Here is a 22645-nt window from a genome sequence, read left to right on the forward strand (position 1 = left end):
AACACAGGCTGTGTTTAAAATTTTTGTAATATTGTTGTTGAACTGTATAGCGCGCAAATGCAAAGAAAAGTGTGCTTAATAATAATGGTACCGGGAGGGAGTGCAATAGCAGACTTATAGACTGACGACTCAGCGAGAGCGTAAAAAACCTTAACAAATCCTTTTGGACGATCGTTATTACTGAACTCTTTCAGATTTTTTTTAAAGCTGGAATGCAATTAATTAAGAGAATATTACGAACCCAAGTTTACCTTTGGATAAGTATGGGTTACAAAGGTTGACGTCCAGCCGTACAGAAATTCTGTATATATATATATATATATTTGCTTTCTTAAAACTTGACCGATAATCAACTGACTGAAAGCTGTGGTATATAACTTAATCATAATCGGACTTAAAGCTGCCGCAGCGCCAAGCATCGCAAGCGCGCTAAGTAGTTGTAAACCAAAACTAAGACTGGAATGAGAGTGCTTGTAGGGGATACGTGTGTAAGCGAAGATGATATCCTTTGTATGTAATAAAATAGCATGTAGTTTAATACAGTGTCTTGTGAAATTATTACCTACCAAGGATATACAAACGAAGCCCTATGAATAACATAAAAAACGATGAATACACGTTTGAGGCATACTTATATGGGTCAGATTTTGCTTTTTTTTACTTCCTTGTACGAAGTAAAAAGGAAGTATCGTAATCGCGAAAAGTTTCAGGCAGCATATTTCAACGAAAATACCCATTTTGATCGCTATCGAATGACATTTAACGATGTTTTTGCTTGACATCTGTACGTAAGGACAGAATAGAAGACTCTTTTCCTCAAAAAAAAAAAAAAAAAAAAATGTATATATATATATATAACTGCTTTAAAATGAAATCTGAAGAGAATTTTTCGTGGTGTATGTATCTCGCATAAATCAAAAATGAGTAGCCTCAGAACGTTGAAATTTTGTATATAGGTCTGCTATCACATGTAGATGTGCCCCTTGTATTTTGGTTACCATCGGCCGCACCAAACTTGTATAAATATATTTATATATATATCCACTCTGTTATCCGGGTCAGTAAGCTCAGTTTCTTTACTCTTATATGTTTGTAAATTGTGCATTTTTTTTTTTGCTTTAAAAAGATTGAATTATGTCGAGCTTATCTTCCGGTTAAGGTTTTTATGCCTTTAGGATTTAGGATTTAGGAACGGGTAAGACGGGCACCACACCTTTACCATTTGGTTAATTGGTTTAGCGCCGTCTCCCCACAACGTGATCCCAGCCGTTTATTGATATTAACAAGCAGATACATAATTTGAAATGAATACAAAATTGGAATGATACATAATTGAAATGAATACATAATTTGGAATGATACATAGTTTGGAATGTAATACAAAAATTTGAAACATAATGTGTAAAATAGCATAATTATAAACGTACAGAATTTTGAATGTAATACAAAAATTTTAAACATAATATATGACATAACTCTTTAAAACATGTGTGGAATTTTGAACGTAATATGTTTTATGCCTTTAGGAAATCTGTAAGCAATATTTGTAGAATTATCAACAATTTAAAAGCTGTTTAGGTGCGGTTAAGCCTAATTTTTAAATAACATGGCGGACATGTTTGTTTACATTTGAAACAGCATTTGAATTGTTGCCAATCTAGAGAGACTAAGCTTCGCAACAACAAAGATAACGCATTCATTTATTATTGCGAATTAAATCATGCTTAATCCTTTCTGGAATATTTTCGAGGAAATAGTGTTTAAGATTTACTTCGTAATTTTTAATATAGATATTTCGAGTTTTTATGTATTTTTGCCTTGCCGCGAAGTGAGAACTGAATTATTTGAATGAGAAATACTGAATCGTCTGTGAAAAACTCTTTCTTTCTTTCTTTCTTTTTTTTTTTTTTTTTTTGCTTAATTTCTTTTATACATCGTTCTAGATTTATTATGCTTTTTGAATAGAATATGTGACAACGATTAAATAATTCTTCAAATGATATAAATTTTGTGCATTATGAGTTATAATATGAACGAAGTATAACGCTGTTAAGTGAACCTAGCGCCAAAGTGTCGCTATAGTAAACAAATATAGTGAATTTTAAAGAGTGCATTTATTCTATTGTGGTTTATGCGCTATCAACGAAGTAGATTTAATTCAATCCAATGAGTTTAAATGAAATGCAAGAAAAAATGTGTATAATTTAATATTCAATACAAGGAAGCCATCTGGTGTACACATCAGAATTATTTAATGAGCTAAACTAGAGAAAAGAAAATTTTAAGAATGAATGAATCTAATAAATGTTACAAAATTTTCTTTCAGGCCCAGTCTGGCGGTACTTTACAATCATCTTCTATAGTAAGTATTAGTCATAATTTATTCACCTAAGTTAAATAATCTTTACATATAATATAACAAAGAGTCTGTCTGTGTGTGTGTGTGTCTTTCGTTCGCGCTGCACGTAAGCTAATAGACCCATGTCTACGAAATTTGGTACATAGGTGCATCTAGACAAGAGCCAGGGCACCTCGAAGCGATTTTTTCGAAATTCGAATTCGAATTTTTTTTTATTTTATATATTTTGTGACGAAATCGCGTCATTTTGAGACATAATGGGCTATAGGAAAGCGAGATTTTACTCTACACACTGCATTTTCACATCGTCATGAAACGTAGGCACTTAGCTATTTTACGAACTTAAAATAATTTTCGTGTTTCAATAAATCGATTAAATACGAATTTATTTAACAACGTGAGCTTAACACCTTTTCAACGGGATTTTTTCTAAAAAACTTTTTTAAAAAAATGTACAGTTTATTTTTCTTTGATTTTTGGACACGTTAAACTTTCCTCCTTGAGACTGCTTTTACAAAAAAGAATTTTGGAAAAATAATATTTTGTATTTAAAAAAAAAATTTTAAATGAAGCTTCCGAGTACACTTCTCACATCTTAAAAAATGTTATTTTGGCAACAATGTTCCTGTCTTATTGCTGGTAATAGATTTTTGATGAAATCGCAACATTTTCAATAGTTTCATTCTTTTAGAAGTATGGGTTTGGCAACAGTTTTTCATCGTATTTCTAATGTCACACTGTTTTTTATATAAATATATATTTCATTGTCATTTTTACATACATATATTACATTTTTATTGATTTTTTTTTTTTTTTTTTTTTGATAAAGTTGTTCTGTGGAGTAAAATTCTTCGCGGAATTTTATGTTTTTTGAGTTGCTTTCATGTTATTTTTTGCTTATTTCACTGTTTGTAAGATATTGAAAAGTTTTGCATGATTTTTTTCTTCAACAGAAACTTGGTTAATTTTTTATTAGGATAATTAATACTTGTATTAAGGGATATAGCTTATTTCATTGTAATTTTTTTCTCTTGAAAATATGAGATAAAATATCATTAATTATACTTTGCTTTCCAGAATTTTTAGTTTTTTGTATTCTTTTATGTTATTTATTACTCATTTCACTGTTTTTAGAATATTGAAAAGTTTTGAGTGATTTTTTTAGGAAACAAAGTTTTTAACCTCCTTTATACCATTTGAGTTCTTAAGATTTTGCAAGGGGAAGTTGGTTAATTTATTCATTAGGATAATTAATATTTGTATTAAGGGATATTGCTTATTTCACTGTAATTTTGTTATAGGTAATAACTTTTTTTTATGAAGTTGTTCTGCAGCGTAAAATTCTACGCAGTTTTTAACTTTAACGTTCGGTGTTTCCTTCAGCCATTTTTCAGGTAAATTTAAAAGCCAGACGAAGGCTGGCAGCGAAGCTGCTAGTGAATTATAATTCGTTAATATCTATTTAGGTATGCAATTTTCATACGTTTATGAAGAATTCTAAGCTAAATGTTTCGCTGTAAAAGGAGAGAGGACTAATGTCGCGATTTCGGCTAATGAAAAAAGCAAATTGAATTTCATCAGTCGGATCAGTAGGATAAGAGATACAGAAATGTCCCTTTTTTTGTGTGTGCAGAATGTACGTGGATATTCCGTGTTAATATCGCATTTAACTACTTTTAGTATGACTGATTTTAGTAGACTACTTCTGATTATGGAAGAAAAGTTTATTATATAGCTCTGTGCTTCTTAAAATTTCCATTGCATGTTGGAGATGTTAGGTCGTATCATGATGTATGTTATTATGTTACTACAAGGGCGAAGCCAGCTGACGATTCAGCCATAAAGCCTTTAGAGGCCAGCCCGTCGTAAAAACGGAACAAAAGAAAATAATGAAAACGACTGATGGTGGACAAGAAGCCATTCAAGGCTCTATCACCAGACATAGCAATCGCACAAGACATGTATATTCTGTACATGTACACTGTGAAAAAAAAAAAATGGAACAGTTCGATATTTCTCTTTGGACTGTTTCGATTGATGCGTTTTTCAATTCAAATTGCGTTTTTCGCGTCTCGACAGCTCGACTTAGGATATACATTAGATTCATATACAGCATCGTTTTAATATAGGTATTTTGACACAAAATAGGACTTTTTTTGAAATAACAGGACAATTGTTTTCTATATTTCAGTTCTACGAATCAAATTATGCCTAAATATAAAATATTGGAAAATTTGGTGCGAAATTTACGCAGAAATTAAACAATTTATGTTGGCGCATTTTTTTTAGTTTGCGCCAAGAATAAAATTAACGTTTGAACTGCTATAGAAACCTATTTTCCTTTCTATTTTTTTTTCATTGTAAACGAGTATAAAAAAGTCATCGTTCTTTATTTAAAGTAATTGTAACAAAGTGCGTAAACCATATTTGTCGTTATTATCGCTTATAACAAACATGTCAAATTTCAAAACGCGCCAATATGTAAATTCACTTATATCCTAGGAAGTTTGGAATAAAGAACTCTAATTTTTGCAGGTATGCTTAGAAATACGTCTACTTTAGAATGATGGTAAAAATTTTATAAGTTATATTTCAAAACGTTTTTCGAAAAATTTGCAAAAATTATTTAAAAATACAAATTTTAAAAGTAATTCAAAAAAAAAATGGGCAACTTTTATTTGGAATAAACCTAAATTTCGAATTCAGGAAGAAGGAATCAAGTAGGTTTAATAAAAAAGAGATATTAATGAATATATACCAAATTCAATTAACATGGAGGAGCGAACGTTTTGATAGCTACTTGTTTAAAAACTACTCGTGCGATTTTTACAAAGCTTGATAATTTGGCATAATATGAGTCGTAGAACCGATACATGAAATAAAATTGGCATGTCATTTCAGAAACAGTCCGATTTTGTGTCAAAATACCTATATTAGAACAATGCTATATATAAATCTAATACATATCCTAAACCTCGCTTTCGAGTCATGAAAAACGCAAGTTGAATTTCGCAATCGGCCCAGTAGAACGGGCAATATAAAACTGTTTTATTTATTTATTTTTTGGCGCAGTGTATATTCATGTATACACTGCACTCCTCCCCCAAAAAACAGAAATCAAATGTGACCGTGTCTCCCAGACTGCCCTGGTAGAAATGGCAGAAAATCCACCTCGATTGTTTCATGTATAAACAAGTTCAGTTTTCGTTAATAATTCTTTCTTATCTTTAAACATCAGCTTCAAAAATAAGGGCTTGTTGATTCTCATCGATACTTTACAAATCGTACAAATTTTTTTAGTCATTTGACGCTGACAGCATCTAAAAAATATCATGTCTGCCTATTAATGGATACTAATTCTTTTTGAGTTCGTACGATGGTGTAATTTTCAAATATAGATTCATTATAAACTATGGACATAGTACTACAAATCCTACTTTACTTCTGTTTTAAGAAAAAGGAATTAAAAAAAGCATACTATTTTTAAATGGAAAAAGTAATTTCACTTATTCAAAATATTCAGAACTTATTCAGAATTCATATACTAAATGAACAAAAACTGGGAGGTATTAGAAATATCTTTAATATTTGAATAAATCTATTGTCAGCGTAACATTCGTTAAAAAGGTTGCGACGTGTTCATATGTGTATTGTGCAACTTTGTTTACAGTAAATTAGTTGTTTACAGTAAATCAAAGATGTACTTCAGGACACCAATATATTTTATAAATTACGAAACATTTCAAAGAAAACATATATTTCAAAGAAAGATATATATTATATTATAATATATATATATATTTCAAAGAAAGATATATATTATATTATAATATATATACATATATATTATAATATAATATATATCTTTCTTTGAAATTCAATATTCAAAGAAAATATATTTATATAAAATAATAATATTTCAAAGGAAACATTAAAAAGTATAAAAATGATGATTTGAAATTATCAAAACAATGTTGCTGATACTAGCGTGAACGTATGAAAGCCAGCATTCCATAGTATACCTAGAAATTATATAGAATGCCTAAAACCGGTTGGCAAAGTATGACACGATTATCATTCCACATATTTCCTAGGCATTCTGTAGAATGCTAAATGACAAACTGAAGAAGTATGAAATAGATACCATTAAATTGATATTAACTTTTAATAAAAAGTAAACGTAAATGCTTTCAAAATAAAATTGGTGAAAGTATATTTTAGGGTACCCCTTGGCGAAACTTGGCGATTTTTGACGGTACATGGATACCGAATTTGTGCAAGTCTTTGACTTGTCATTTTGGCTTGCGTAGAGGCGATTTTTCCGCCAAAAGTCACCGGTACACAAAGCCAAAACAACAAGACAAAGAATTGCACAAACTCGGTACCCATGTACACATCGACCTATTTTCACTTTCCTTTGATAGTGGCAAAAAAAATCCATCCCTATCGTAAAAATGCTGTGACTATCCAGTTTCACCGGATCACATACTGGGTTGCATCGGACTTTTAAGGGGACTTAACATCCGATCCTCTCACTGTTATTGATATTTTTTGGCGGTCCTTCTGGAGCTGATCTGACATATGTCAAATCTTTCGAGGATAAGCAACAACAACAACAGCATAAAAGCGTTCTTTTATACATTTTGAATAATATATTTTAACATAATTGAATAATATATTTTAACATAATTGAATAATATATTTTAACATAATTGAATAATATATTTTAACATAATTGAATAATATATTTTAACATAATTGAATAATATATTTTAACATAATTGAATAATATATTTTAACATAATTGAATAATATATTTTTTATTAATAATTTTAATGAGTTTTTTATCATTTTTTCTAAATAACATTTGGATTTGTCTAGAATGTACAACTTTTAAATAAAAGCCTCCTTTTCAGGACCTTCTTTTCATAATTTGCCTAAGTACCATTTTTCACTCTGTAGAATGCCTAAGTATCATTTTCACAGAGGCATTGCAGGAACTAAACTTTAATATCAGTAAAGTTGTACAACTAACTAAGTATAGAACTAAGGCCTTAATGCCGTTATACCAAGTGCAAATTTTTCCGGATAAAAACCTGGAAGAGATATACAATATTAAACACCTTATGTGCTTTAATGTCACTGTAGAAAAGTATATAGCCAAAAACCAGGTTCCACAATGCCATAATTGCCAGAAATGGCATTATTCTTCTGATAACTGTCATGTTGCACCTAGGTGTGTCAAATGTGCAGGATTCCACAAAACTGGCAATTGCGATAAACCGGGGAAAATAGAAAATCCCGTCTGTGTAAATTGCCTTAGACCACATGTGGCTTCTTATAGAGGGTGCCCCAGGTTCCCTACATATAAAAAAGTCAATAAAAATGTTAATACCAAGCCAGGAGTTAGCTATGCCCAGGCAACTAAGAATTCTATCAAAACCAGCAATGCCTCTGCCACAAGTGTCTCTGCGGATGCGGGTCAGGCAAAAAAGCAATACTCTCAAAAGGCTGACTTATCTATTAATGCAAGCAAGATAAATGTCACTTATGAAAATGGTCCTAAACCTATACCTGAAAATGTAAACACTGGTAAGAAAAATATTAGTAGTGGTAACAATGATATTTTTGAACTAATGAATATCATGAAAGAAATTGAAACTATTTTTGGATGTAACATAAGTAAAATAATCAATGTTTACAAAAGTAAAATGCCCGAACTCAGAAAATGTGAACACATTCTGGACAAGATCCAGGTTTTGCACATCATACTAGAAGAAATTCACGGGCTAGTTAATAATGAGTAATTATGACTAATGATCTTATAATTGTAACATGGAACGCAAATGGATTACTCCACAAACTTGATGAACTACGCATTTTTGTAAATGAGCACTGTCCGGACATTTTACTCCTACAGGAACACAAGCTTAGTCCACACACGAACGTCCAGATTGCCAACTACTGTGTCTACAGGCTCGACCGTGAGAGGAATAATAGCCATCCAGAAGGTGGACTTCTAATCCTCGTCAAGCGCTCCATCACCCACCACCACACAACACTGCCACAGCTTTTAGGCCTCGAAGCCATAGCTATCACAGTCACCACACTCACCTCACACCCACTCACTGTTATCTCTGCCTATATACCCAGCAACAAAAGATCACAAGCAAATATTGCGCAGGATTTTGAAGCGCTATTCCAACTTAACAGAAAAACTGTTATTGGCGGAGACTTCAACGCACACCACCGCGCATGGAACTGCAATTGATCAAACTACCTAGGCTCTGTAATTCACCGATTTGCCACTGAGGCAGGTGTTACCATTGCAGCTCCAGACACCCCAACACGCTACAATGCCAGATCAGCTAATGTCTTGGATTTTTCTTTCTAAAAGGCTGCCACCACAGATCTATTCAAACTCTCACCGAGTTATCCTCTGATCATAATCCGGTCATGATACAGGTGGGGACCTCTGTCTGTAGCACACCACACAAAAAGGCCTTTATTACTAACTGGGCGGGATATGCCAAAGCCTTAAACAACACCCCACTACACATTCCAACAGCCACCACGGGTGATGAGTTAGATGCTTTGGTCCAAGAATTCACCACAAACTTAACTACTGCCCTGGATGCAAACAGCACTCCAGTCTCTCACAGGCACAAGGCAACAGATTCTGAACTGAAGAAGCTCATCCAGGAAAGAAATGCTGCCAGAAAGGTTTGGCAAAGATATCGTTTCCCGGCTGACAAGACAACCCTTAACAGACTGAACCATCTGGTCAGGACTCGTACTCACCAACATACACAACGAGGCTGGACCAACTATCTCACTTCCCTTTCAGCAGATCAAAGCTCTGTATGGAAGGCGACTGCTAAGCTTAAGAGATGCCACACCAATATTCCGCCCTTAAACATATTGCCCTCACAGAAATTGAGAAAGCTGAGTCACTAGCTGATCACTATGCTTCTCAATTTTGCACAAACAACATTTCTCACCCTCATACAGAACACCTTGTTAACACCACACTAACAGAATTCCTCTCAAAGCCACGCACGAACAACATTACTCCTGTCAAACCCTCAGAGGTCTATGGCTACATCGAAAAACTTCTGGTTAAGAAAAGCCCTGGCATAGACAAGATTTCTAACAAGATGATCGGATGTATGGGAATCCTCATGCTGCTGAAACTTACATCCATCATCAACGACATGCTAAGACTGGGACATTACCCAATGCTCTGGAAGACTGCATTTATTATACCTATCCTCAAGCCTGGAAAGCCTCCTGCAGAACCAGCCTCCTACAGACCAATTAGTCTTCTGTCCTCGCTCCGCAAGGTGGCGGAGCACATCATCCTGACAAGACTCCAAGTCTACATGGACCTTAAAAATGTCATCATTCCACAACAACATGGTTTCAGGAAGAAACAATCCTCTGTCCACCAGCTGTACCGGGTGACGGAATACATCTCTCAAGGACTGCAGGAGCGGCAGACCACAGGTGCCATCTTCCTTGATGTAGCTAAGGCCTTTGATCGTGTCTGGCTGGAGGGCCTCATGCACAAAATTATCTCCCTGGGTTTCCCAGATTACATTACAGCCATCACATACTCCTATCTTAAGGATAGACACTTTGTCGTTCGTGTAAACAACACATACTCAACCTCACGGCTATCAGGGCTGTGGTCCCACAAGGGAGCCTCCTTGGGCTCATCTACTATAATATCTACACGAACGACATCCCACAAACACCACACACCACCCTGGCTATGTACGCCAACGACACGGCAATCCTCTCAAAAAATGCATCTCCTGGTCCAGTTATACAAGCACTACAAGCGCACATCCACACACTCGAGTCCTGGCTCACTGCCTGGAAATTTAAGATCAACGTGGACAAGTCGGAGGCGATCTGGTTCACGAAAAGAGTAAACATTGACTCGGAAGATTGCATCATCATGTATGATACTCCAGTACAGTGGACTAGGCAAGCCCGATACCTAGGCATTACTTTAGATAGGCGACTCACATGGACCCCACACATTACACAGCTTATTGCCAAGTTCCGTGCTCGTAAACGAACACTTACCCCATTAATTAGCCGGAATTCCGTTCTCTCTATTGATAATAAGTTGCTCATTTACAAAACCCTTTTGCGTCCCATACTTTCTTATGCCTGCCCTGTTTGGGGATATACCAGCCATACCAATATTAATAAACTGCAAGTCTTGCAGAATGTTACGCTTCGACAACTCTCCAGAAGTCGTTGGTTCATAAGAAATAAGGCCATTCATGAGGAGTTGGAAATTCCAACTATTTCAAATTACTTCGCACTCCTTGCAGAAAAATTTTTCTATAATATTCCTAATGTAAACAATAGTTCAATACCTGTGCCTCACTATGATTACTCACTTGACATTAATAGCAAGTGGCCGCTTGCGATACTAAGATACCTAAATTAATACATTTTTTTATAATCTACTTATGTAAACACTCTCCCTTACTTGAGTTTTGATTTGTTTTGATTTAATTTCTTATGATTTGATTTGATTTGAACTGACTCGCCGCCTGAATTAATTTCTGTATATAGTGTACATATTTCCTACTTTATGTCTTATGTATTTTTTCCTTATTATGTATTATTTAATTACCTATGGAATGTTATGTATTTATGTTTACTTATTTGTACTATGATGAGTGGTCACAGGGACTCCTATTCAGACTAGCGATAGGCAATTTTTTCTTTACTACGCCATTGCACACTTATCTCCGTCTAAGGCATATCAGCTACTGGTGTTTCTTCAGGACTCATATCATCGGTTCTTGTTACGAACTCATTGTGCTCGAATTTTCTATCCAACTGCTCGACGATCAAAGATTCGAAAATCGCACACCTCTTATCCCGGGATAGCGTTGTAACGCGGGAACCCACTTTGCGAAAACTCATCGAGTTTGCCTGAGCCGAAGTATCATTTTTCACATTGTAGAATGCCTAAGTAACATTTGTTACTCTGTAGAATGCTTAAGTACCATTTTTCACTCTGTGGAATGCCTAAGTACCATTTTTCACTCTGTAAAATGCCTAAGTACCATTTGGCACACTGTAGAATGCTTAAGTACAATTTCCCCCCTGTAAAATGTTTAAGAACCATTTGTCTCTCTGAAGAATGCCTAAGTACCATTTTTCACTCTGTAGAATGCCTAAGTACCATTTTCACTCTGTAGAATGCCTAAGTACCATTTTTTACTCTGTAGAATGCCTAGGTATCATGTACAACGCCTATGGATGTATATAATAATTCTCACATTTCGTACTTTACTTAGAAGCGCCAGGCATTCTCTAAAATGAGTAGGTATTCTATAAAAGTCGACGCTTAATACATTGCCATCAAAGCTCTATCCGAGAAAGGAACTGAAAACGTTAGAAATTTATTTTTTAATATTTCAGACGCATATAGCACTAAATGTCAGCAACAGCAGCTATTCCCCGAAGCTGTCCAAACTTTAAAACATACAAATTTCGAATTAGAATTTTCTGCAAATAAGCTCATCTTAGAAGAATTTGTAATATCTACTTGTTTATGTGATAGCCGAAGTACGTATAAGAACCACACAAGAAAGGGTTAAAAGAGCTCTTTAAAACTATTTAAAACTATTTAAATTAAATAAAAAACTTAGATTAAAACTATTTAAAACTCACAGTGCGTCTACTTGACGCTAGCACATTACGCCTCGCTCGGGCGTAACTCAAATAACAAGAACTAAACAAAAAATTCGAAGATATTAACCAGCAGTAGAATTACTCTACAGGGCTCAGATAATCCGGTTACCTAAAACCGCATCGAAATATTAGCGGCAGCAAAGTAATAGCTGTGATGCCACTTTAACCAGCAATAAAAGCAGAACCAGAAACTCACGTTACGAAGTGACAGCCTTTAACTAACCCTTTAAATTTCCCTTCTAGAATTCGGTATTTAAACCTTTCCTTCTCAAAGTAGAATTTGAATTACTTCACGCGCGCTTCCGAATTTAAATATTCTGGCATTGACAATTAGGAGAATGAAGGCTTACAGGAAAGAACGTAAATTTAAATGGTTAAATTAAAATTAAATAGAAATCCCCACAAACTATAAGCATAAACAAAGTAAGCTACTAGTATATATAACCATACACAGCTATAACACATGAAAGTTATTCATTGTTAATTCAAGAAGCAAATTAAAATTAGTTTAAAATCTAATCCAATGCAATTACTTGAAATGCTAAGCTTAAAATATTCAAGCATTGCCTGAATCTCAGGTTTCTGTGAAAGTTAATATTTTCTCTATCGGTAAAAGTTCAAACAAGTAGAGGAGTTGGACATTAAAACTGAAATATTTATCAAATTTTAAAGCAGCGTAGACACTTTCAGCTATCAACTCATAAGGATTTTAAATTTTATGGAAAACAATAAATAGAATGCGAAGTTTGAATCTGTTGACTTCAAACATTGAGAATTGTAGAACATGTATGGAGATTATAATGGAATTCAAATGGCTAGTTTTGTTGGCTTATTTGGTTACGCCAGGTGACAGGTGACGGAGGACGGGGACGCCTGATGTTTAACAGAGGTAAACAGGCATATGTCCCACGCTTTTCCCTACCTATAGGCAACAACTCCCTGGAGCAGCAAGAGGCCCGCACTGGGAGTTTATTGAGATATCAAAATAAGTTTGTTCACGTGGCCAAACAGGCCACGTGAACAAACTTATTTTGATTAGTAAGCATACAATGGATACTTGGTAGACATGCTATTTGGCATCTTAATGATAAGTCATACATGCAGCTTAAGCAGACATATTTGCAATACATGACAAATAAATACACATAGAATAAACACAGTTCAACACATAATATACAAAACATAACAGTGCATGATACAAAGTACACACAATACAACATTAAAAAGCATAAAACATATATAAATTTTACGTTAAACACACACATTACGTTAAACACATAAAACTTATATAAGAAAACGAAAAATACATGAGAGCACATGAGAATCAAAACGCACTATTTTAACATGAACGCACCTAGGCACATTACGTTTAACATGCGGAACAAAATGCAATGCGTTAGTGATACATGGGCAGTAGATATTTACATTGATATTGATGCTTATTGATACAGGAAGTTAAATTGTGCATTACAGTATTCATACATTGTATTGACAGTTATGCATGCGCATGGTATAATACAGTTATACATTTAAATAATATTGAAAGGTACAGTTATACGTGCGGAGTAACATTACATGGTACTTAGAGTCTGCTTAATTATACAGTACATTATTCATAAAGTATGCTGAATACATTACATTATTCATGCAAAATGCTTATTCGTACTGAGTGCTATATTATACAGTACATTATTCGTACATTTCCAAAGTATGCAGATATGCATGTTCAGTTGTTCAATACAGTTATATGTGTACAGTAACGTAGTTATATGATATCCAAAAGAGCACAGTTATGCGTGCGAAGTTACATTATTTAATACTTACTGAATGCTAAATAATACATCGCGTCATTCATACGGAATGCTTATACATGCACTGTTACACAGTTATGTTAAATTCAGGGGTGCATAGATGTGCACGGAATTACATTATTTGGTACTTGCAGTGTGCAAAAATATGTATTACATTATTATATTACATTATTATACATTCCCTTATTTATACAGGATGCTAAATACACTACAATATTTATACACAATATTCATACAATATTTTTATTCGCACAGAATGCTAAATTGCGTGATGCACTAATCATACTTATACAAAGGTACACAGTTATGCATGCACAGTCAGTAAATACAGTTATACATGCGCGTTATACAGTTAAGTGGTTACGGCAAAACATTCATCTATCTGCCTAAGAGAAGACATGCCTTCGTGGAGGACTTGCTAAGGGAAACTTGCTCGTACACGTATTACACATGGCGAAAACCGGCCCACCAGCGGCCGAGCGGTAAAGTCGCTGAACACTGGTAGTTCGGTCCGAGGTTCGAATCCCGCGAACGGGCTAGCTGCATGGGTGTTTTCGTGGTTTTCCCCATGTGTAACGTGTATACGAGCCAGTTTCCCTTAGAAAGTCCTCCACGAAAGGCATCCCTCCTCTTAGGCAGATAGCCCTAGTGTGCTTTGCCATAATTAAATACACACACACACACCATGGCGAAAACCACAAAACACGCATGCAAGCCAGTCCTTTCGTGGGATACGAACATCGGACCGAAATACCAGTGTTCAGCGATTTTACCGCTTGGCCGTTGATGGGCCATAGTTTGAAAGAAGGGATATTGTTTGGTGCTCGTTTGGCTGTGGTCAAACGCTCGTTTGGCGAATAGTCAAAAGGGTTAATTATCAGAGAGTAACAAATTGGAACATTTCTATATTTTTACTAAATCATCTACTTAAATGCTCAAGTAATCCAGGCTTTTTCCTAGTAGTTTGCTTTGGAAATGGACTAAACTGAAAAACATTTTCTTGGTAAAATTTAGGATTTTGAAAGTAAATGCACTCGGTTAGACTTTGGATAACTATTTATTGCCATAATAGTAATTTCCCCTGAGTTAACCAATTAAAATGGTTTCATATCTTCTTCAATACTGAGCTTTTATTTCAAATTTAGATTTTTTTAGCTTATGGCTTTATTAATAGCTAACCCAATCTGAAATTTCAGGAGTAGGATTTACTCATCCGAATTATTGAATAACAACAATCATATGCTATTTTCAGTGCTCGAGTTGTTCAATACTCAATACATTTTAATCTCAATGCCTGAATCGTTATGAATGAAAATATTAAACTAAAAATTCGATTATCCAAACTATTAGTCTACAGCTGTTTAAAAGTTGTTTGAAAATATATCAGAGAAGGAAATTCCGAGAAGAGTCTGGAAACAAAATATAAATCGTAGGCTAAGTCTTTCGAAATCTTATGATAATTATTCCTCTAGTCCTCGTAGTTTAATTATCGGATGTCTTAAGATCAATCGAAATTACTGTTCTTACATTCACCGGCAATTCTTTTCACCCTTCTTTTTAAGTTATATTTCAGTTTTCGCACCTGGACAATATAAGATTTTGTAAAGCAGAAACAATCAACATAATGCTCAATACTAATTGGTTTACTTGAGGTAATCGTTTATATAAATATGAAAATGTGCTATAGAAAGTCAGTTCAGGTAATCTAGGCTCTACTGCAGAAGTCTGGAACCCACCCTTGTGCCACTCAATTTAGATGCAGTGGTACCTCGCTAAACTTCCACTCTAAAATGCGTCCAACTTAGTATACGTCCTATTTGGAAGCAAAAAACTTTGCTTGGTATACGACATACGTTAGAAGTATTACTCGAGTTCAACGAGTCACAACTGAGCTTTTCAAAGATTGAGGATGTTTGAGCATCCTTACTTGTTCACCTCTTTATAAAGTGACGCCAGTTACTTGTTCACCTCTTTACCTTTGACAGTGTTACAACTGTCCATGAACTTCAGTTCGCCTGTCCTTACTATGCAATAAACAAATTGCACTTCAGTTCTGAATTTTCAAGAGATTTTGTGCGTTTGAATGTTTTGTGCTTTTAAAGTTTTGTAAGTTCATTAACAATGAGGTTCAGGAAAGTTAATGAGAAGAGCAAAGCAACGAAGAAAATTGTTAGGATCACCACGGAGGTGAAAAAACAGCTTATTGAAGCGTGTGAAGATGGCATCCTATCTGGGACTTGATTATTGCATATAGTAGGCAAAATACGATGGTGTCTACAATTCGGAAAACACAAAGACACTACTAAATCCGCTAATGTTGCGAAAGGGCGCAGTCGATTACCAAACAAAGATCAGAGGCATTGGAGCATGTTAAAAAATGCTGGCAGTGCTTCATTTATGCATAGTATATATTGCACTCATCGGATTTGTATTTTAGTATTAAACAGTGTCAAAATAATAGCATATTTTATTACAGCAGAATAATTATTTTCTCTTTATTTCTTATTAGATAAATTCGTTTGGAATAGGTCCATAGATCCGTTCCAAATCCTTTGACCTGTACTAAACATAGATGCAAGGATTATGTCTGGATTAATAGTCCAAGGATTACGTCTGGATAGATATAAGGTTCAAGGAACCGTTCCAGATATTTGGACTTATGCCAAACATCTGCATTGGTATAGGTCCAAGGACTACGCCTGGATTAATGGTCCAAGAATTACATCTGGATAGGTCCAAGATATAAGGATCCATTCCAGATATTTAAACTTATACCAAACATGTAGATTGGTATTGGTCTAATGATTACATCTAGATTGGTAGTGGTCCAAGGATTACGTCTGCGTTAATGGATCCAAGGACTATATCTAGAGTAATGGCCCAAGGATTACGTCTGGATTAGTGACGTATACCGAAGTACCAATGTATTTGAGATTCTACTCTAGCTATCGATCGTTCCTTGGAATACTAGTATTGCACAAGAAATTGTTAAGAGTTTCATAACAAATAGTTAAAAATGGATTAATAATATGCAAAGAATTTTTTGGTAATTTTTAATTCACAATTTTTTTTAATATAAGGAGTTGTTTGAGCCATGAATATTGTGTCAGACTCTGCAATTTTAAGCAGCTCTCAGGTGCCCTATTTAAAGCTTGCCATCTATCTGTTTTTGCGTTTTGTGTTGCATATTTTCAAGATGTTTTTGTATTGTAAACACTGTTTACTTAAGTGCTTTTAAAATCTAATTTTAGATACGTCTAGTAAATCGAGTGACTGATTTAACCAATAAACTGCAAACGCTGAATGATTTGACATTAAGAGTCAGCGCACTGGAGGAAAATATAACTGATATTGCAAGTAAGGTAAGCTAAATTATAACCCCATAATTTAAAGAATCGAATGCTTCATTACTTTGGTAAATTAATGTTCTCATGTTCCCAAAAATGTTATTGTATAAAAACAAGACTATTTCCTTAATTTAGGTTGATCAGTTTATTGGATCAGGACAAGATGCAATCTCCAATAGAGGACTGAGGCGTATTATGTCAAAGGTATTATTTTATTTATTTATGTGCATAATATTTGATAAGACAAAAATTAAAGCAAAAAATATTATTAAAAGGCTTCATTAAGAATGAAAAATGCTGCTGTTTGTAAAGGTTTTGAGCTTAAAATTTAGCAAAGTATTGATATTAACACACCGATTAGAAATAAATCCACAACTAAAATAACAGTATAAACAAAGCAGCGCAGCAAAATAAGAAATGAAAGCTGCAATACACAAATTGGCAAGCTATTAAAATTCAATAAAAATTCCAAATTGCAATAGCCATTTGAAAAAGAAATCACAATGAATTACGAATTAGATTGGTTCTGTACGAATTAGATTGGTTGAATTACGAATTAGATTGGTTCTTCCATGTAAAGTAAACTATACTTTTCAATGTTGCATATATTGAATATTAAAAAAAAATAAACTCAAATCACGAAAGGTGAAACTATTTTAAATTTCTGACCATTAATGAAAACAATTTCTAAGCTTGCTAAAATATTGAAAATAAAGGATCGAGAACAATTATCAAGCAAACCTGTCTTACTTTTTTCCACCAATGGTGGATTTTAACAGTTTATGTTGTAAAGAGAGAAGTAGAGGGCGCTGCTTGGCAGTAGCGCAATGCATGTAAGTAGAAACGAAATATCGTTTGAATAGGCAATATGATTTCTGTGAAGGTAGTCCGCCTAACAATAGGACAGTTGTAAATATGTGAATATAACGAATAATAAATAGCATTAGAAAAACTGAACCATCGGATGTATTGTGATTGCTCTACGGGCCGCCATGGATAAATGCACGTTCGTCACAGTTTATAGGTGTTGGCCATTGTTAAGGGCTGAAGCGGTGGTCTCTTTATTTTGGAGGCACCTCAATAGGTGGGACACTGTTGCCTCTTATGAAGGGACGGACAAATTACATCCGTGCCTTCTTCAGAATTCTAGCCCAGGCCCTTCGAAATGGCAATCAGAGTCGCTAACCATTTGGCCCACCAGCGGCCGAATGGTAAAGTCGCTGAACACTGGTAGTTCGGTCCGAGGTTCGAATCACGCGAACGGACTGGCTGCATGGGTGTTTTCGTGGTTTTTCCCCATGTGTAACGTGTATACGAGCCAGTTTCCCTTAGAAAGTCCTCCACGAAGGCATCCTTTCCCTTAGGCAGATAGCCCTCGAAGCTTTGCCATAATCACACACACACACTAATCATTTTTCCGTCTGGGTGGCCCACTGCCTTACATAACCAAAATATTTTTAAGCCGGGGTTGAAGAGGGAGTATCGTGATTTTCAAGATTAATGCTGAAAAAGAAACTTTCATAATTTGTAGATGGGCTAAACGTTTATTCGAAATTTCTAAAAAAAAAAAAAAAAAAAAAAAAAAAAAAAAAAAAAAATATATATATATATATATATATACTAAAAAATATAAATAAATAAAATTAGCATTTCCTACCTATAAATGAAGTAAAAGTTGCAAAAAGTACAGGAATTGAAAATATTTTATAAATGTAAAATTTCGAAGATTAGCCTTTCTGCAGACGGTAATTTAAAAATAAAGTTAAGGGTATTTAATGTAAAATGTCACCTTTAGAAATCTGCTCTCGAAAGGGTAATACGAATAGTTATGTTTAGCAACACTTTTATTCGGTCACTTAAAATTTCATTTTGGAAAGAAGAGATGTTTTTGATCTTCTTCCGAGAATGGAGGCGCAGCACTAGTATAACTTTGAAGAGGATACTTTCTCACTGACATTTCTTTTTGTTGCCAACAGCCCCGTGTGAAAATTTACGTACGCATATTTTTCTTAAAAGGCGTCATATAATAATAAAAATAACCCCAGTTTCCTAGTTTACATTATTAAATTCATTTTTACATTGAAAGTATGGATCTACGATCCGTGATTTAAGATACAGAAAGGTATTTAGCTCTATAATCTTTTAAAAGAACTTTGCATCTATATATGGTGACTCTAAAAGTTTCAAGACTGATTTTTTACGATAAATTTCTGCAAACACGTTAAATGGCAAATGATGACATTTATTACGGAATCTCAACTTGCGTCTCCTCAGATATCATATATGCTTACAGACGGAAGTGATGCTTGCGGAAGACATTTTTCACGCTCTTAACTGTTTGCTTTGAGCCAGCGAGTACCTGCTGTCCTGGTCTCGAAAGCTCAATAAAGAATAGCAATAAGGATTTCCCGTCAAGGGGAAAAGCAACAAAGGAAACATTTGAAATGTGTTATTATACGGCGATCAAGCACTAACATATTAATACCAATATTTTTCAGTGGTTCGGAGGATTTCGTGATGGATATGAAGTTTCGTGATGGATATGAAGATGTTGCAAATCAATCACGAGTGGTCGTCCTTCTCAGTAGCGACTTTCTTTTCTTTTCGCCACCTACAGAACAGCTGACCTACTGGGTTAGGTGCTCTTCAGCTTGTTGGATCCCGTCGATGGAATTAAAAAAAAAAAAGCTTAATAGTGTGCACTCAGGGAATTGGTTAGATTACATCCGGGAATCGATTACATTAATGCTGGGTCCTCCGAGACTGACAACATTGAAAAAATTATAAAATTGTTGCTGAAAATCTTTATCTTTCTGTCCAAATGACAGTCTTAACATCAGTAAAAACACAGCTCATAAAACTGCTGCGACTATTCCTCAGGAAAGAAAAAAATATTTCTCGTTATACCCCTTATAACACATGGCGAACAGAACAAAAATCAAATTTCTGTACGTCATGATTTGATCCAAATGGGAGATGATGAATTTTTTTCAAATAAACTCTGTCTAGAGATAATACGTTTTTCTTTGGTTATGATCTTGGCACGAAAGGGCAATCATCTGCTTGGTTGGGAGAAAATTTATCGCAAAATCATATTGGTAACCTTTCCTGAATGGAAAGCAATAATTTACAAGGAATTTATTCTAGAGGAGCAGACGCTGAACTCCATAAAGACATAATGCTGAAGAAATTTCAGCGCGTTAGGCCTAAAAAAGCTCAATAATAATGAGGGGTTTTTGCTTCGCACCTTGCGCAATCACATAATGCTACTCTTCTCTAGCAGTTTCTAGTAAAGAAAAGGGTTATAATTCTCAACCTCTCTATGTTTTCGTTAGATTTGGCATTCTCAATCAGGAATGAATGGGGCTGGTCCTATCGGCGCTCTCAATTCGCATAAATTTAGGAGTTGGTTACAAGAATGCTGGAACCATCGTGACCGTATATTTATACCATCAAGAATGCAATCTTCAACAAGATGCCGTCACGCCCATGTGAATATCTTTGTACAAGCAAATAGTCCCGGCTTGAATAAAGCTGCTGGCACCCTTATGTAAATCAGTCTCTACCATGAGTAATGTAATCTTCATCAAAATTTAGGAATGCCTATGTTTATGCCTATCTTTATCTAAGTGAATAGTCACCCCCTTGCCTTAAGTACAGGCATCGAAGGCGGAGCATGAAAATTATCCGTTTTTAATTTATGAAGTAAAGAATTATGTCCAGAAAACGTTAATCTGCAACGAGCTTACGAAGACGGAGTTAAGATGATGCGTTTAATATGTTTACGGTTAGTTTATCTATAGAAAATTTTCTTTCAGCCTCATTAAACCTTTTCTTACAATGAGCTTACTGTTCTTGGTTTCATGAATAGTACAGTTATGAATAATGATTCAGGTGTTTTTTAAACAATCGCTGTCATGTGACAAAGCGGACCTATGGCCATCGACGTCTCGAGAAATTTCTTAAATTTCTCAATAGCCTCAGCCTAGCCTGATAACAAGTTATTCTTTCCTAAAACTAATCCTTAGCTTTAAAACGACATGATTTTAATAGCAGAACTTTAAAAAACCACAACTGGAGACTTCCATATTATTTCAAAAGATGATATCTACAAAGAAACAACGCTGGTCAGGATTATGCATGCTGGTCAGGATGCGGTCATGATTATGCATCTGCATCTGCATAATCATGAATGCATGCATGCTGGTCATGAATGCATTCCCGATTATGCATCTGCATAATCATGAATGAATGCATGCTGGTCATGAATGCATTCCTGATTATGCATCTGCATAATCATGAATGAATGCATGCTGGTCAGGATTATGCATCTGCTAGCAGATGCATAATCCTGACCAGCGTTGTGTAGATCTGCATGCATTGCATGTTGAAGTCTAAAAAGAGGTAAAAGTGGAATTTATTCAGTTTTTGACTTGTATGAACTTAGCTTAAAAAATTATAGGAGTAAAGATATAAGCAAACGTATTCCTATAAAGTACTAACAAGGCAATACTTATAGCTCTTTTGAGTTGTACTTAATCTGTACTTATTACATGCAATACTGATGAGAGAAATAATCATTTAGAACATTATTACATATCTGGCTTTTGTGTTATCCTACAATACTTTTGCTATGCTATATCGAATTCAAAATACGACACTTAGAATTTAAACAAATATATTACAATAAACAATAATGAAGTGATTTTGGTTATTATAAATCAGCAACTTCTTTCTTTAGGAAGAAAAAATATAAAAAAATGTTAAACCAAATTAGTAATCATTTTTTAAAATGTTCTGAGACTAGAAAAAAGGCAACTGCTGCATGTTATGATGCAGTTCAAATCTTCCTAATATTGCACGGAATTTTTCATAAGCATCATCATAATCCATATAATATGTATTTATGCTAATTGTTGCCATTTTTTAGGTCCGAACACTTGAAGATAAAGTAAATAGTTTGACTCAAGTAAGTACATTAAGCCCTTTTGTATTCATAAATTTTTGAAAAATATTAAACGTACTAAAATTATTAAATAAAATTCATATTTTCAACGAAAATAAAACTGTACCGTTCCTTGAAAAAATTACATGGATTACCACGTAATATTTTTCAAAAAACCTTCTCATTTTAAAATAAATCCTTTATTAACGGTAATCAGAGAAACATAGATAGTAATAAATAATAAATGAAACATAAACTCATCAATTATAACATAATGCGTTCAAGAGATTCAGAGACATTAATTTTAGTCATTCACCAGAATCAGTTTTGGCAATGGTTTCGTAAATACTTATTATTGATTGAATCTCTAATTAATGAACTATTAGTTCTCTATTTGTAACATTACCCTATCAGAGCATATCACAGATATAGAGGACATTCGCATATTTTTTAGACG

General features: G+C 34.3%; 1 protein-coding gene across 1 annotated transcript in view; it reads left to right on the forward strand.

The window, feature by feature from the left end:
* Window positions 1-22645, forward strand: part of LOC118193658 (cubilin-like) — a 435777-nt gene that overhangs the window by 44483 nt on the left and 368649 nt on the right. The window contains exons 3-6 of the mRNA XM_085826886.1: window positions 2327-2362; window positions 17148-17258; window positions 17379-17447; window positions 22174-22212. Of these exons, the coding sequence (XP_085683012.1) occupies window positions 2327-2362; window positions 17148-17258; window positions 17379-17447; window positions 22174-22212 (255 nt within the window). The remainder of the gene's footprint in view (window positions 1-2326; window positions 2363-17147; window positions 17259-17378; window positions 17448-22173; window positions 22213-22645) is intronic.

The sequence above is a fragment of the Stegodyphus dumicola genome, chromosome 11, assembly GCF_044657685.1.
Source record: "Stegodyphus dumicola isolate Sdum_Otavi_A_Nest chromosome 11, ASM4465768v1".
In the NCBI taxonomy this organism is placed as follows: domain Eukaryota; kingdom Metazoa; phylum Arthropoda; class Arachnida; order Araneae; family Eresidae; genus Stegodyphus; species Stegodyphus dumicola.